Raw genomic sequence first — 14,515 nt, 5'->3', positions numbered from 1 at the left:
CTTCTCTGCTTGGGTAGATTTTGTACAGCCCCTGGGGGTTTACATTGAGAAGCCATGATGAGGTTTTTGTATCACTTTCCTTTTAAACACTAAAGCCAAAAGGGCAAATAGCTTTAATTTCATATTAACTTAAAAGTAATTTCGTCTTCCTTTAGTCTGTCTCCAAAAAGATTTTTGGAGTAACCAGTTGTGACCAGCTGAAAGCATAGGGTTATATTGGTTTCAATACTATCCCTGAGAATGAATAAATAAATAATCCCACAGGAACCTAAATCATGTAGGAAGACAAAAAGTGGAAGAATATCAAGTAGAACCTTACCATGGCTTACTTCACAAATATAAGGTTAGATGGAATTCAGTATTTGGGAAGAAAAGTAGATGGTTGTTTGCATAATGAATCTTACTCTGAATGATTATGTCACTCATTCAGTTCTCATATGCTGAGCAGGAGGCTGATAGAAGGAGGAAGGCACTGGTCCTTGTGCTCAGTGGAGGCAGATGTTCACATGAATTGATGCTGGTGTGTGTTTCACTGTGATCTTTCAGTAGGGAAGGACAATCTGCTGTAGCTGCTGTTCTTGGCTTGCTTTCTCTGGGTTAGTTCCTTTTGTTCCTTGCTTCCCAGTTCAGATTTGTAGGAGACCACAATTTATTTTTTCTCTGCTGTTTTACAGTCCATCTCCTGTTATTAGCACTGCTGCCTTTTTTATTTTTTTGCTGCTTCTGAGGACATTTTTTGCTTTCAATTCTGTGTGAACTTGTAGTAATTTCTCTGCAGTGCAAACACTTTCTAATTTATCTTTTTCTCTTTTTCTGTTCTGTGGCTGTTTTGGATAGATTCCATTCACCTTGCATCTCTCATGACAGTGTGTCCAGACTACATGGACAGGCCAAAAGGAACATTTGCAGATTCCTGCCTTGTACAGTGATCTGCAGTGCTTTTTGGCACTAGTGGAATAGTGAACAGATAACTCTTCTAGCCAGCATTATGTCCTGCTGGTTTCAACTGTCACGGTGTCCCCTTGCTGTAAGCCAAATGAAACGTCTCGTGGGTTTTACATTTCTGTACATTTCATATTTTTGGTATGTGGCAAGGCAGGATTTTAATTACTTTTATGTATTCTTGGTTTCTAAATCACCTTTCCAGTAAAAGGCTCTAAATGTTGTTTGGAGCTCTGATACCTGCTGCTAAATCCTGTATATACAGTCCCTTATTTAGGAAAAAAGGGAAGCTTTCATTGTAAACTTCTAATAAGGATTGCAAAAATTGCTGCACTCCAGCAGCTGGCAGCACATGAAGCAAGATTCTTACTGGGACTTCATGGCTTCTTTGTAAGAAGTATGAAAGACTGAAATGATAAAAACTTAGGGTAATCTGTCATTTTATGGAACATCAGGAACTGTTAGGAGTGGAACTTGGCAAAACCAGAGACCAGGCCTTCTGCTGCACAAAATAAAGGTACAGCCATATCTTGAATTTCACATTCAGCTCTGGAGTTGTACAGGTTAGGAATTGACAGAATATTGAGAAAATAATTTAGTAGTCTTGGATGCAGACTAAAGACTTTGGTTTACTGGTAAGAACGTTACATGTATTTGAATGAAAAAATAATTTAAAAGGGTTCTAAGTGTTTATGCTAAGAAACTGAAGTGTTGAAACTTGGAAGAGATTCCACTTGTATAATGCAGCTGTAATTCTGTCATCACAGTGAGGCAGTAAATAGAAACATATTATATTAGGTTTTCTGTCATATTTTAAGCAAATCAGCTTTTCCAGAGCTGTGATTGGCAATGAACTCAGAACTTGTACTTTATCAAAACTTATCTAAAATAACATCCCAGAATAAGTTCTTCAGTAGTCGGTGTCACTTGCAGTGAATGAATTGATTTATATTTTTAATGAGCTCCTAGAATTATCTGATCATTCTGACTGTGAAATCTTTCCTGTGTTTTGTGTGAGCCACAAAATGCTTGGTATTTCTGACCCATCACAGAAGTTAATTTCTCCCTGTTGCAAACAAAGCTTTAACTACGTGTAGCAGCATCAAGAGCTGTAGTGTGATCTGCCTGCCATCTGCTTAAATATTCAATTTTCTCCTCCTTTTTAGAAACCACCCAGGTGCCATCAGGCTGAAGGCACCTTGAGCACAGGAGGTGCTCTAGGAGTGCCTCAGGTTGAAAATAACAAATGGAACTGTGAGGCTCCAGGAAGCTCATTGTCATGAGCACACAGTGAGGAGCTCTCTGTGTGTGCTACAACATCGCAGGCAGGCAGTGAACAGAACTCAGTTTCACAACCAGATCTTTATATTTCATTTTGGTGTTTCCTGCCTGTGATTTGGCTGTATAGACAGACTTCTTGTGTTGCAAGCTTTTGTAATCAGGTTTCCATAAAATAAATGTAGTCAGCTTCTGACAAAGGTTGCTGAAATTGCTGATTGTAGAGAGGGAGAGAGTGAATGCTTGTGAGGTTTATTTTTCCTCTGAGAAAACTTTTTATTTTTAGGATATAGAATATTTACAGCTTGATAGGTGCAGTTTTTCAAGAGCTTTGCAGAAAATAAAGCTTTCAGCTACTTTTGTAGGAGTTCTAAGAGCCTGAGCACTTGGCTTCTGTCAGAATAATTTTGTGTGTGCTTGGTTTCTGCTGTAGTCAGGCTAAGTTAAAGAAAACTGTGGTAGTAAATTCTGTCCTTGTTGTATCTTCAGTGTGTGTGCTGGTGTCACTGATTTTAAAAAAATTGATTTTCTTCATACTAATTGAAGATACTGGACATTATTTTATGCAATTTATATTTTTAAAATCTCCATGGACTGTGAGTAGTTCTGCCTACCTTAAACACTATGTTAAAATACATCCCTCTTGTTTGCTGTGTTCATTTGACAACACTTCATGTAACATGAATTTTGCTTTTTATCCCTGTATTACAATGTTTACTTCTTTGGACCTTGTACAGGGAGGGAAGCACAAAGCTGTAAAATAACAATTAAGCAGGAAGATTCAGGTTTGTACAAGCAATGGGAAATCACTGTGCTTCAAGATTTACCTACATTTCTGAGCTGATTGTTCATATTTTCCTTGTCACAGCCTGAACAGCAGTTGCACCTTCTTCCTCCCTATCTATGGATTTGTATTATTCTTGCTGAATACCAGTGATTACCTGCGTTTGGCAGTGAGGTGGAGCCAATCTGTTGGAGGCAATGATCTTTGGGGGAGGGAAGGGCCCTAAATCAGCTCCTCCCTTCCACGTGTTCCGATGGTTTCTGTGCTGATAAGCTGAGCGTGTGTGCACTGAGGACTTAAAAAGCAAAACATGTTTTGTGGGGAGACTACTCTTACACTCTCTAATCAAATCAACTAGATAGTAGTTCTACTTTTTAAGGATCTTTTCTACAACTTTCTTTAAAACAAAACATAAACCCTTTGTTTTTTTTCTTGTCATGACTTCACACTTACATGCTTCCTGCAGGCATTCAGTGTCACCTCTTTTGATTTGCCCTGAGCTGTTCCTGATCTCCTCCAAAGGAGCTGCAGTGTGATGTAGCTGCACTGTACAGCTTCTGCCCAATCTCCACCTTTCTTTAAATTGTTCCAGCAATCTTTCTCTTAGATCTACACTCAGCAACTTCTGAGGAGCTTTTTTTAAATTCTAAGCATTTTTTAAAATCTAAACCCTAGAAGGGAGCTTCCTATTTACTTATATTAGGATAAATTTGTTGGGTGCATGGAGGTGGTTCTTGGGTGACATTCGAGTATCTCCCATAATTTCTGAGCTGACATGGAAAGGGAAGACTATGGCAATTCCTTTGGGGCATTGTGTATGTTCTGTCCAGGACCTGTCTGTCCTGCTGCACTCAGAAACAGGAACTTTAGAACTTTATGGACTTTAGCCTTCAACCCCATGCCAAAGTCCTTTGTAAATTACTCTCATTTCCCCTGTTCCCTTGCAATATAGGAGTATTTGGGGCACTTTCCAAAGTCCTCACTCTTGTGACTGTGTTGAAGTTGAGAATTTCCCATACTAACTTCTTTAGTAATGTTTTTTCCCCCCTTGTGAGTTCTTATTCTTGCATTTGAAGGTGATCAAAGCTGTCCCACTTACCTCAAAGTGGCAAGACCTAAAAACTTCTTGGTTTCCTGAAGCTGTAGTAAAAATCTGAAAAAAATGTTTGTTCTTAGAGGTTTGACAGTCTTCATGTCTGAGCCAACCAAGTGGATTTATGAGAAATATTTAGTGTCTCCTTTGTTCCCTTTCTAGAAAAATCTCTTTCTATAGTTAATTTAGGAGATGGTGGTAAGTCGCTGGAAAATCTACTGTAACTTCTCAGCCCCATTTTACCTTACATATATCACTTTTATATAAACAAAAAAAAATATACAGAATTTTCTTGATAATTTCACTTTGATGTTAACTGAAATGCTTTGGAAGAATTATTCCTCTTCGAAAATAAATAATTATTGCAGAAAGATTCCTTGTGTTTCAGACACATGTACATGAAACACAGATTTTTTTAGTATCTAATATAAATACCAAAATATAAATATATATGTATATATGCATGTATGCATATCTATATATAAATATTGGAATATTTGTGGTGGAATACCTATTTTGTTGTATCTCCTGGTCAGTTGTGCATTAAGGTGTTAGTCATCCATGCAATCAGTGACTTGGTATTGTATATATGAAATAAGCAAGGTGGGATTAATGACAAGATCAAATTCCTCTTTTGTGATTAAATTGCTGTGGTGGCAGAGAGAAAGAAGGAACAGCATTCATAGTTTATCTCCTCATCATTTATTTCTGTTTCATGGAAAGAACTTGTAAATGTAGTTAGATGCATCTCCAGTCGCTTACTTTATTCTTGTTTGAGAAGGGGAATAGTTCTTTTTCCTAAAAAAAGGTGCAGTTTTTCTCAGTGAAAGAATTGGCTGTTTGGCCTATTTCATTATTGATATAAACTTAATTTTAATTTTAATATGCCCAATTGTCTGTTGTATTTAATAATGACTTGCAATAGGCCATTCACAATATCAATACATGTAATGTATTAGTAATTGTAGGCAAGCTTCCACCACAAAAATTAATATTTGAAGTGACCTGTAAAAATTAGCTGGAGGTTTCAGGCTGAATTGATTCCTATTTAATAAAAAACAAACTCTTTAATAACACAGCATACTTTAAATTCTTTAACATTATTTGCTCAGCCACTGCAGACTGCATGCTTTCCCTAAAATATGACAACTTTCCTCTTTTTCCTTATTTTTCTCAAGAGGGAAGATCTTAAGTGTATCAGTTATTATTAGTGTATACTCTGTCTTGCTGACAAACATTTGCAGGCTCTTGGTTTTGTGTTTATTTTTTCCTTAAATGCAGCAAACACATCTAATCAAAAACTTCTTAAAAATCATCATCTAACTAAATATATGAAGAGAAATAAACAGATAAAGGGGTAATGAAATTTGTCATCAGCTTTCTTTCTGAGTTCTTGGCTGTGTGGAAATGCATGCCAGTCACTGAGTTATTATGGTTTCACAATCACCAGGGCTGCTTGTAAGTTGATTTCTTTGAATTTGAAATGCATCCTATTACCTCCTGTCTGTGCTTACTAGTTATGGCAAGAGGTGGAAACTTGATTCTGAGCTTACAATTCAGGTGCTAGTTTGGCTGTGTGGTGTGGGTTTTCATATGGGGAAAACCATGGACAGACCAGAAGTACCTGGTTTTGACTTTTGAGCTTGAAGAGACAGAATCTGGAGGGACACAGTCAGTCTGCAGTGGGATTCAGCTTTGGGAGTTACAGGTTCACTTCAGGTGCATTTAAAGCAGTGGACTGATAAAAGGAAAAAGAGCCTTTGTCTCTGCTGCAGGTAATTTTCATGTTTCTTATAACATTAAAAGAGACCTCTCTTAAGAGTATTTTCTTCCAAAATTTAAATTATCTACTCTCCTCTTAGCTCAGGCAAAAGCCTTCCCTGATTATATTCCTTGTGTTTTCACAGGTTTCATTTTAAAATTCTTTTCCTCACATTCCCTTTCAGTTGATGTAAGAGGAGCAAACAGCAGTTGGTGTCCAGTGCAGTGATGGGTAACAGCAGCTCTCCCTGTGCTTGTGCACTATTCCAGTAGAGGATTGGTGATCCTGAGCCGTTCCTTGAGTTCCGTGGCTGCCCTGGCCGTGGTTCTCAGGGTGAGCACTGGAGGCAGGCTTGCTTACCTTATTCCTTATTCCAGTAGAGGATTTGGTGAGCCTGAGCCGTTCCTCGAGTTCCGTGGCAGCCCTGGCCGTGGTTCTCAGGGTGAGCACTGGAGGCAGGCTTGCTTATTCCTTATTCCTTATTCCAGTAGAGGATTGGTGATCCTGAGCCGTTCCCGTGGCAGCCCTGGCCGTGGTTCTCGGGGTGAGCACTGGAGGCAGGTTTGCTTATTCCTTATTCCTTATTTCCTTATTCCAGTAGAGGATTGGTGATCCTGAGCCGTTCCTCGATTTCCGTGGCAGCCCTGGCCGTGGTTCTCAGGGTGAGCACTGGAGGCAGGCTTGCTTATTCCTTATTCCTTATTTCCTTATTCCAGTAGAGGATTGGTGATCCTGAGCCGTTCCTTGAGTTCCGTGGCAGCCCTGGCCGTGGTTCTCAGGGTGAGCACTGGAGGCGGGCTTGCTTACCTTCACGAGTCTTTCCGTGCAGCTCAAGCTGCTGCCGCTGCTGTTCTGGAAGAAAAATTCTCCATCCCGGATACACAGAACTTGGCTTTCAGGCTTTGATGGATGCATTTTCCCCCCGCTGTTCCCTGGAGTAAGCTTTTGAAATAGGTGTTACATTTGGTAACACTGTTGAAATCTTTGTTCACCTCTGAGTTTTAAGTTGATTTACCAATAGGCAGCAGTAAAATATGTGCAATAATTTACTGCCCCAAAATGGTGATTTCCTCAACAGGAACTGTGGTTCTGAAAGATATGACAAATAAGTTGTGTTGCACATTCTCACTGTTCACTTCTTCCCCCCCCCTGCTGAGGAGCAGGAGGAGAAAGGGAGGAATAAGGGCAGATAGAGTGGATGGTTTGTTTGTTTGTTTGTTTAATATAAATCCCAGAAAGTTCTGGGTACTTTAGTTTGAAGTGTTTTAAGTGTTCAGTGTTGAAATAGTTTTATAAAGCTGTTGTTATGCATTTAGATTGTTACAGGTTTATGATGACAAGAGAAAAATACTTTTCTCCACTTGTCACATGTTTCTGGCTTCTCCGTTTGTGCTTGGCCGTGTGATCAGCATGTTCAGGAAGTGGTGGGACTGCACCCTGTGGGACTGGCCCACCCTGCACACTTGGTACCTTCCACGTGTTCACCTGACCCTGCAGTGTTCAAATACAGTGGAACAGCAGTGAGCATTCAGTTTAGTTTTCAAAGCCAAATGTATTTTCTTTTTGTCTGCCCTAAAAAGAACTCAGATGTTCGTGTCTAGGCTCTGGAGCAATTATAAACCTTGTATTTGTGGCAGTGAGCTGGAAGAAATGAACCCTACCTATACCCTGTGTAACTGTTACCTGGTTTCTGCTTAGCTTCAGTGATCTGTAGTTGTTACATGCAGAGAGAGATCTTTTACAATTGTATTCAGAGAGTATTTCCAGGATTGTGAGCAGTGTCTGGTTAAAGCCTTGTGCCTGTCACACGAAACTGAATGTTATTTTCAAGGTGGACCAACGATTTCTTCTGAAAGCTGCAGAAGGAGAGCAGGGCACTGCTGAGGGCTCAGCTTCAAGCTTCAGTCTCTATTTTTAGAGATGCATACAAGGGCAGGAGGGAAAAAAAACCTATCAGTTTTCAGGAAAAGCAGCAGTATTTGCACCTTTGAGGTACATGAGCACATTTTGAAGTTTCTGACAGAAGAGTAGCTGGTGAAAGCATAAAGCCCATGAGTAAGTCAGTTTGGGAACTTCTTAATGGAGCCACATCCTCATGTTTCACCTCTTGATAAGGCACAAACCTCACGTAAGACCAGAGGTAGGACGTTTTCATTCCTTGGCCTTACAGTTTCTGTTAGGATCCAGTGGTAGTCAGCAAATACTTCCTGCCAAATGAGATGGTGTTGCTCTTCCCTCGTCAGCAGGGTCCTGGGTGTAATAGTACCTGTCTGTGTCCCTTTGAGGCCCAGCTGCTGGGAAGTTTTGTGGTGTGAGTACACAGAAGGTGTGTCTTGGATGAAATGCAAGGAATGCTCCCTGCTCTGAATGGTGCTTGACAGCTGTGGCTCCAGTTTCTGTGGGATAGTCCTGGGGAAGGGGCTGCTCTAGTGCAACAACAGTTGCTTGGGTAAGGCTCACTGGGGCTCATGTAAAGCTTTTCTGAAGGTATTCATCTGTTGTAGGGAAAATTTGGCTGAAATAAAAGTAGGTGCTTAATAGCACACAGTATGCTTTTTTGGCAGATCTGTTGGCAGAATAACTGTTGTAGTTGATGTTTTTAATTTATGATTTTAGGTGTGAAATGTCAAGATAAAACAAGGACCAAATTGCACTGCCTGTTACCCGCTGTCCTACAAGCACGACATGGCAGCAGCACTGACTGTCCATGCATGGCAGAGACTCTCTCCACCCCCAGGAGTTTAGTTTGAAATGAGATCAAATAGGGCTCACACTACCAAAGGACACAAAACTCTCCTTTAGGCAATTATAGTACTTTTTGGTCAAATTGTAATGCGTTAGGACTTAGAGGGTCAAAGAACAGAAAGTAATCATTCAGAACCTGTGTAACCCGTGGTTAATGATTATAAAACAGGAGTTAAACACATCTGTTTTGTACAATGGGAGGTAAAGCACTACTTTAAAGAAAATTCTTTTAAAAGGAGCAGTTTGAAAACTGCACTTTGAGGAAGCCTCTTTGCATATTAAGCTATAAACTACCTTGGCAAAACTTAGAGTTGACATCAAGAATCCTCTTGAAGAACTGGAGTTCTAAATGCTACTGGCATTAAAATTAGTAACTCAAGTGTCTCTTTAGGATCAGAATGTTCTTTTAATTTGTTAAATTTTAAAATTTTCTCAGACATAGGCTTAGAAGAACCCTGGACTCAGCTATTGGTGATCAGTCTGTGTTCTTGTATGTGAGAAATTTTTCAAACTCAGTATAGGTTTTTAGGAATTGTGATCCTTTATTCAGATAAAATAGCAAAATATCATACCATTACATGGATGATCCTGCAGACATAAATCATGATAGTGGTGAGATATGCTTATCAGCCCTGCACTTTTGTGGTTCTTGACATCTAAATCTTAAATTGCCTTATCTGTTGAATGCTGTTCATGTCACTTAGAAGAATTAAATCTGCTTTATGTGAATTTTTGTGCATATGGATTTAGAAAATGCAGACTAACTTACACTAAAATTCTTACATCATGTTAAGTAAGTTGCACATGCATATAAGGTCAAACGGTGAAACTGGTAATTCTTGGTGGTCAATCTTTCTCTGCTTACCTTCTGGAAGGATTATTTGGCTTTGTCCTGCTGTCAGTAATAAGATCTATAGGTAATATTTCATAACCTATAGTGACAGTTGTTTTCATTTGCAGGACTAATGGCAAAGAAGTGAACCAGCATGGCAGCTATGGTCCCACCTGTGAAGCTGAAGTGGCTTGAACACCTGAACAGCTCCTGGATCACAGAAGACAGTGAATCTATTGCCACAAGGGAGGGAGTTTCTGTCTTGTATGCTAAGTTAGTTAGCAATAAAGAAGTAGTGCCATTGCCCCAGCAGGTTCTGTGCCTCAAGGGACCTCAGTTACCAGATTTTGAGCGGGAATCTCTATCTAGTGATGAACAGGACCACTACTTGGATGCTCTTCTTAGCAGCCAGCTGGCACTGGCAAAGATGGTGTGCTCAGACTCTCCGTTTGCTGGAGCTCTTCGGAAGCGTCTCCTTGTGCTGCAGCGTGTCTTCTATGCACTTTCCAATAAGTACCACGATAAGGGTAAGGTGAAACAGCAGCAGCACTCACCAGAAAGCAGCTCTGGCTCCACAGACGTGCACTCTGTCAGTGAGCGCCCAAGGTCGAGCACAGACGCGCTCATAGAAATGGGAGTTCGGACTGGATTGAGCTTGTTATTTGCACTGCTGAGACAAAGCTGGATGATGCCTGTGGCAGGACCTGGCCTCAATCTCTGCAATGATGTTATCCACACTGCAATAGAAGTTGTGAGCTCTTTACCACCTTTATCTCTAGCAAATGAAAGCAAGATTCCGCCAATGGGTTTGGACTGTTTGTCACAAGTAACAACTTTTCTTAAAGGAGTAACGATTCCAAACTCTGGGGCAGATACTCTAGGTCGTAGATTAGCTTCTGAGTTGCTTCTTGGTTTGGCTGCCCAACGAGGTGCCTTGAGATACCTTCTTGAATGGATAGAAATGGCTTTAGGTGCTTCAGCTGTAGTAAACACCATGGAGAAAAGCAAGTTACTGCAAAGTCCAGAAGGGATGATCAGCTTTGATTGCTTTATGAGTATATTGACCCAGATGCGGCGATCTCTGGTAGGTATAACCACCTTTGGATTTTCTGCATTCCAGTGTAGTTGCATTCTTAACTGAGTAGTTTCTCCACCCCAAATGCAGTTTGCTGAATATGTTAGAAAGGGGGCTTTTTTTGTGATTTTTTTTTTCTTCCCCCTGTATTTTCTTTGTTACCCACCATCTCTTTCTCTTCCTTCCTGCCCACCTGTTTCCTCATAGGTAAAGATGAAACAGCAAAACAGTCTCCATGTTGCATTTTGGTGTTATTCTCTAACTTCAGGGAAAGAGTTGAGGACATACTTGATCCACTTGGACTTGTACATTTAAGTTCATAGCAGAAAAAGTTAGAAAATTCAAAGTTCTGCAATACACCTTGTTTCCTGTTAGTTACTTTTACTGCACATTCCTGCTCCCCCATTCACCTGGGCCTCTGCTTATTCATCTTCAGGATGTTCAGCAGTTTTGCTGATGCTCAGAATTTAATGTGATAGAAAATGAACTAAATTGGAAGTGTGGCACATTGCTTTGTATATTGAGTGCTCGCTGCTGGTGCTAGATGAATATTGCTTTTCAAGGTATGAAATTATTGCACAGTACACAGGAGCTGTGGCAGCCTTCTGTCTTGTGGTGCTCAGACTGAAACAGGAAATGACTTTTTTCCTCAAGTGGTCATACTTTTTTTTCAGGCTTGTACTGCTTGTTAATAAACTTTAAAATCTAAAAAAGATTCTGAAAAAGATCTAAAAAATATTTTGAAGAATGAGGTCCATGAGAAGAGCATGGCAGTAGCAGTATCTGAATTGGAATAAATGTTGTGATGGGCAATATTATTTGCTGCTGGGTTTGGGCTATATATACAATTAGAGACCAAAATATGAAAGATATGTAAACATAAAATTATTTATGATTAGTAATTTAGAAATAATTATCACTTTAGACACAAATAACATGCATTTCATTGCAAAATAATATTGGGAGAAATTAACTCCAAACCCAGATACCTTCACAAAACTGAATTAGTAAGAATGTTGGAATAGCACTTGTGACAGTTTTGTTTTCCTGAAGTGTATGCAGGTAACACAGCTCAGGAGAGAGGTAGTGTACTTATGCTTTTCTAGAAAGAGATGTTAATTTTTGCTTAGCCATAAGAACAAATTCCTGATGTATTTTGTGCAGGTGGACTGTTGCTGTATTGGAAGTGTATTTCTCCTAATAACAACATTTAAACATTGCAGGGATCATCTGCTGATCGAAGTCAGTGGAGAGAGCCAACCAGAACATCAGATGGCTTGTGCTCTCTGTATGAGGCAGCTCTGTGTTTATTTGAAGAGGTAGGTCTTGAAAAAACCTTTAAGTTACTGTAGTTTGCTTCCTCCTCACACATGTGATTGGTGTGCACGTGTGGGTGTAGTTATTCTGGGGTCAAAGAGGAGCAAAAGACATTGAAAAATAAAGATGTAGTGAGAGAAGGTCATTAAGCTAATTAGTCAGCAAACTAATGATACGGTCATGGTGATTTGGATTTTAGACAGTTACTGTTGAGGGGCAGCTAAAGCTGCATTAAACACTGTGACTGTACAGGAAGCAATATGCAATGCTATGAGATGTGTAATCAATCTCTGGTTTGAGCAGGTTTGTCGAATGGCCTCAGACTATTCAAGGACATGTGCCAGCCCTGACAGCATTCAAACGGGCGATGCTCCCCTTGTGTCAGAGACCTGCGAGGTGTATGTGTGGGGCAGCAACAGCAGTCACCAGCTGGTGGAAGGAACTCAAGAGAAAATACTTCAACCCAAGCTTGCTCCAAGCTTTTCTGATGCACAGACGGTGAGTGACATCTGCTAATGGTACATTATGTAACGTTCAGCAGCTTCATAGTCATGGTATGAAATTGAAAAATAGTACTGTATTTCTGAATGTCAGGTTGTAATGAAGCAAATTGTAATGAATGATGTTCAGAATTGGTCACACAGGTTATTTTACTGAGAGTATCTCACTACTTTTATTGATGCCTGGGAAAAACATTCTGGTTTGGTCTTAGTGACATGCACACATAAATATCCATGTAACAAGAATGACTGAATCACCTGACTTGCTCTGTGGAGACAAGTGTAGCTGCCTGTAGTTTTTTTTGGTGGGTTTGTTTCGATTTTGGTTTGTTTGGTTTTTGGTGGATTTTTTTTTTGTTTGGTTTGTTTTGGTTTTTGTTTTGTTTGGTTATTTAATTGTTGGTTAAAAGGTGCCTTAATGACTGCATGCTGTTTTCCATTGGTAGTTTTCACACCAGAGATTGCTGAGTTTAAAGCTCCAAACTGGACTAGCTGCTGACACAGCAACCTCAATTAGCTTTCTGAAAATCAGTCTGCATGCTCTTTCTGCTCTCAGTCACAGATTCTGCAGTTGCAGCTGGGCACTTCTATTGATGCATGACCCAGAATATAATAGTTTGCTTTTCTGGTACTACATTGGCTTTGCAGTGTTGACTTAAGTAAAAGCACTTTCTGGTCACTGGACAATTTAGGTGCATTTTGTGGAATTGTTTCTATGGAGGTCACTGATTTATTTTATATTTCAATGGGTTGCAGGACTGGACATCATAAGGCAAGTTTATGCATTCAGAAAACTTTCAAAACATTTGAAAGACTAATACACAAGAATGGAATGCATGATCTGAATGAATCTATTACTCTTCTAATAGTACTGTATACAACTATACAACAAATTGATGTGATTTTTCCACTTAGCCTTCCACTTGATGATTGTGGTAGGATTATCTGTATGAAGAGATTCATTCCCATTGAACAGGGCTGTGGCCACCTGTTGGGGCTGGTTTATGGTGTGCCTTTATGTGTCAGATGGAGCCTCTCACTTCTGCTGTGTTAAGAGTCCTGTAGGGAATGATTTCTGTCTTAGTCCATTTGCTGTTGGGTCATTCCTCAGCTGAGCACTGACTTCCTAAAAGGGTCAAGTTCTTATTTTCTTAAAAGCTTTTGATCTTATTTCTTTGATGTTCACGTGATTATAGTCTCAAGTGAGCGGATTTTTAGCATTTGGTTTATTTTTGGGATGTTACCGCTTGGTACTGGTTAAAATTAAGCAAAACCTACAGTGTTTTATCAAGCTGTTACTTGGTCTTTTTTGCTTTTAAAACATTAAGATTTCCATCTGTGAGTTTTGGAGAGCTGAATGCAGCACAAATTCTACAGCCTGTAGAAGAGATACAAGTAAATAAAATAATCACTGTTCATATACTTTAGTTGATTATGAAAATAGATTTAATTGTAACATTTCTCAAGAATTTTAGTTTTACTGCTTGCTGAAATCTAAATTATTTTAACATTGTGTTTTATTTAGTTTTTACATTATTTTATATGAAGAAATCTGAAATTCTTTTAAAAAATACAGACTTCTAGACCTAGATGTAAATTCTGGATTTGTCTAATCTCTGTATTTCTCCATTACATCCTTTTTTCTCTTTGTAGATTGAAGCTGGACAATATTGTACATTTGTTATTTCTACGGATGGTTCTGTTAGAGCCTGTGGAAAAGGCAGCTATGGGAGACTGGGACTGGGAGACTCCAACAATCAGTCCACATTGAAAAAATTGACTTTTGAGCCTCACAGGTCTATTAAAAAGGTGTCATCTTCAAAAGGATCTGATGGTCACACTTTAGCATTTACAACAGAAGGGGAAGTCTTCAGCTGGGGTGATGGTGACTATGGAAAACTGGGACATGGAAATAGCTCAACTCAGAAATATCCCAAACTTATTCAGGGTCCCCTGCAAGGGAAGGTACGTTTTGTATAGTGGAGCACGTGTTTTTGTTCAGCTGGGATGCTGTGTAAAGTTTGAAATAGATAAAATCCTAAGAAAAAGTTCTGTGTTCTTTCTAGACTCCTCTTTGGGGCTGGGTCTGCTTGCAGCAAAACACAAGAGCTTGTGGTTGCCTGTAGGCCTGTGATTTGGGCAGTGGCATTGTCAGGAAAGCTTCTTACAGCCTTCAGTCAGAGTTGT

General features: G+C 39.6%; 1 protein-coding gene across 12 annotated transcripts in view; it reads left to right on the top strand.

Annotated features, from left to right (window-relative positions):
• HERC1 (HECT and RLD domain containing E3 ubiquitin protein ligase family member 1) overlaps positions 1-14,515 on the top strand; it is a 102,462-nt gene that overhangs the window by 22,401 nt on the left and 65,546 nt on the right. For all 12 annotated transcript variants that reach the window (XM_077185755.1, XM_077185757.1, XM_077185758.1 and 9 more), the window contains exons 2-5: positions 9,565-10,520; positions 11,735-11,830; positions 12,132-12,326; positions 13,982-14,293. In XM_077185755.1, coding sequence (XP_077041870.1) covers positions 9,591-10,520; positions 11,735-11,830; positions 12,132-12,326; positions 13,982-14,293 — 1,533 coding nt within the window. In that variant the 5' untranslated portion in view covers positions 9,565-9,590. The remainder of the gene's footprint in view (positions 1-9,564; positions 10,521-11,734; positions 11,831-12,131; positions 12,327-13,981; positions 14,294-14,515) is intronic.

The sequence above is a fragment of the Agelaius phoeniceus genome, chromosome 13 (assembly GCF_051311805.1).
Source record: "Agelaius phoeniceus isolate bAgePho1 chromosome 13, bAgePho1.hap1, whole genome shotgun sequence".
Classification (NCBI taxonomy): Eukaryota; Metazoa; Chordata; class Aves; order Passeriformes; family Icteridae; genus Agelaius; species Agelaius phoeniceus.
This window is presented reverse-complemented; position numbering and strand designations above follow the sequence as displayed.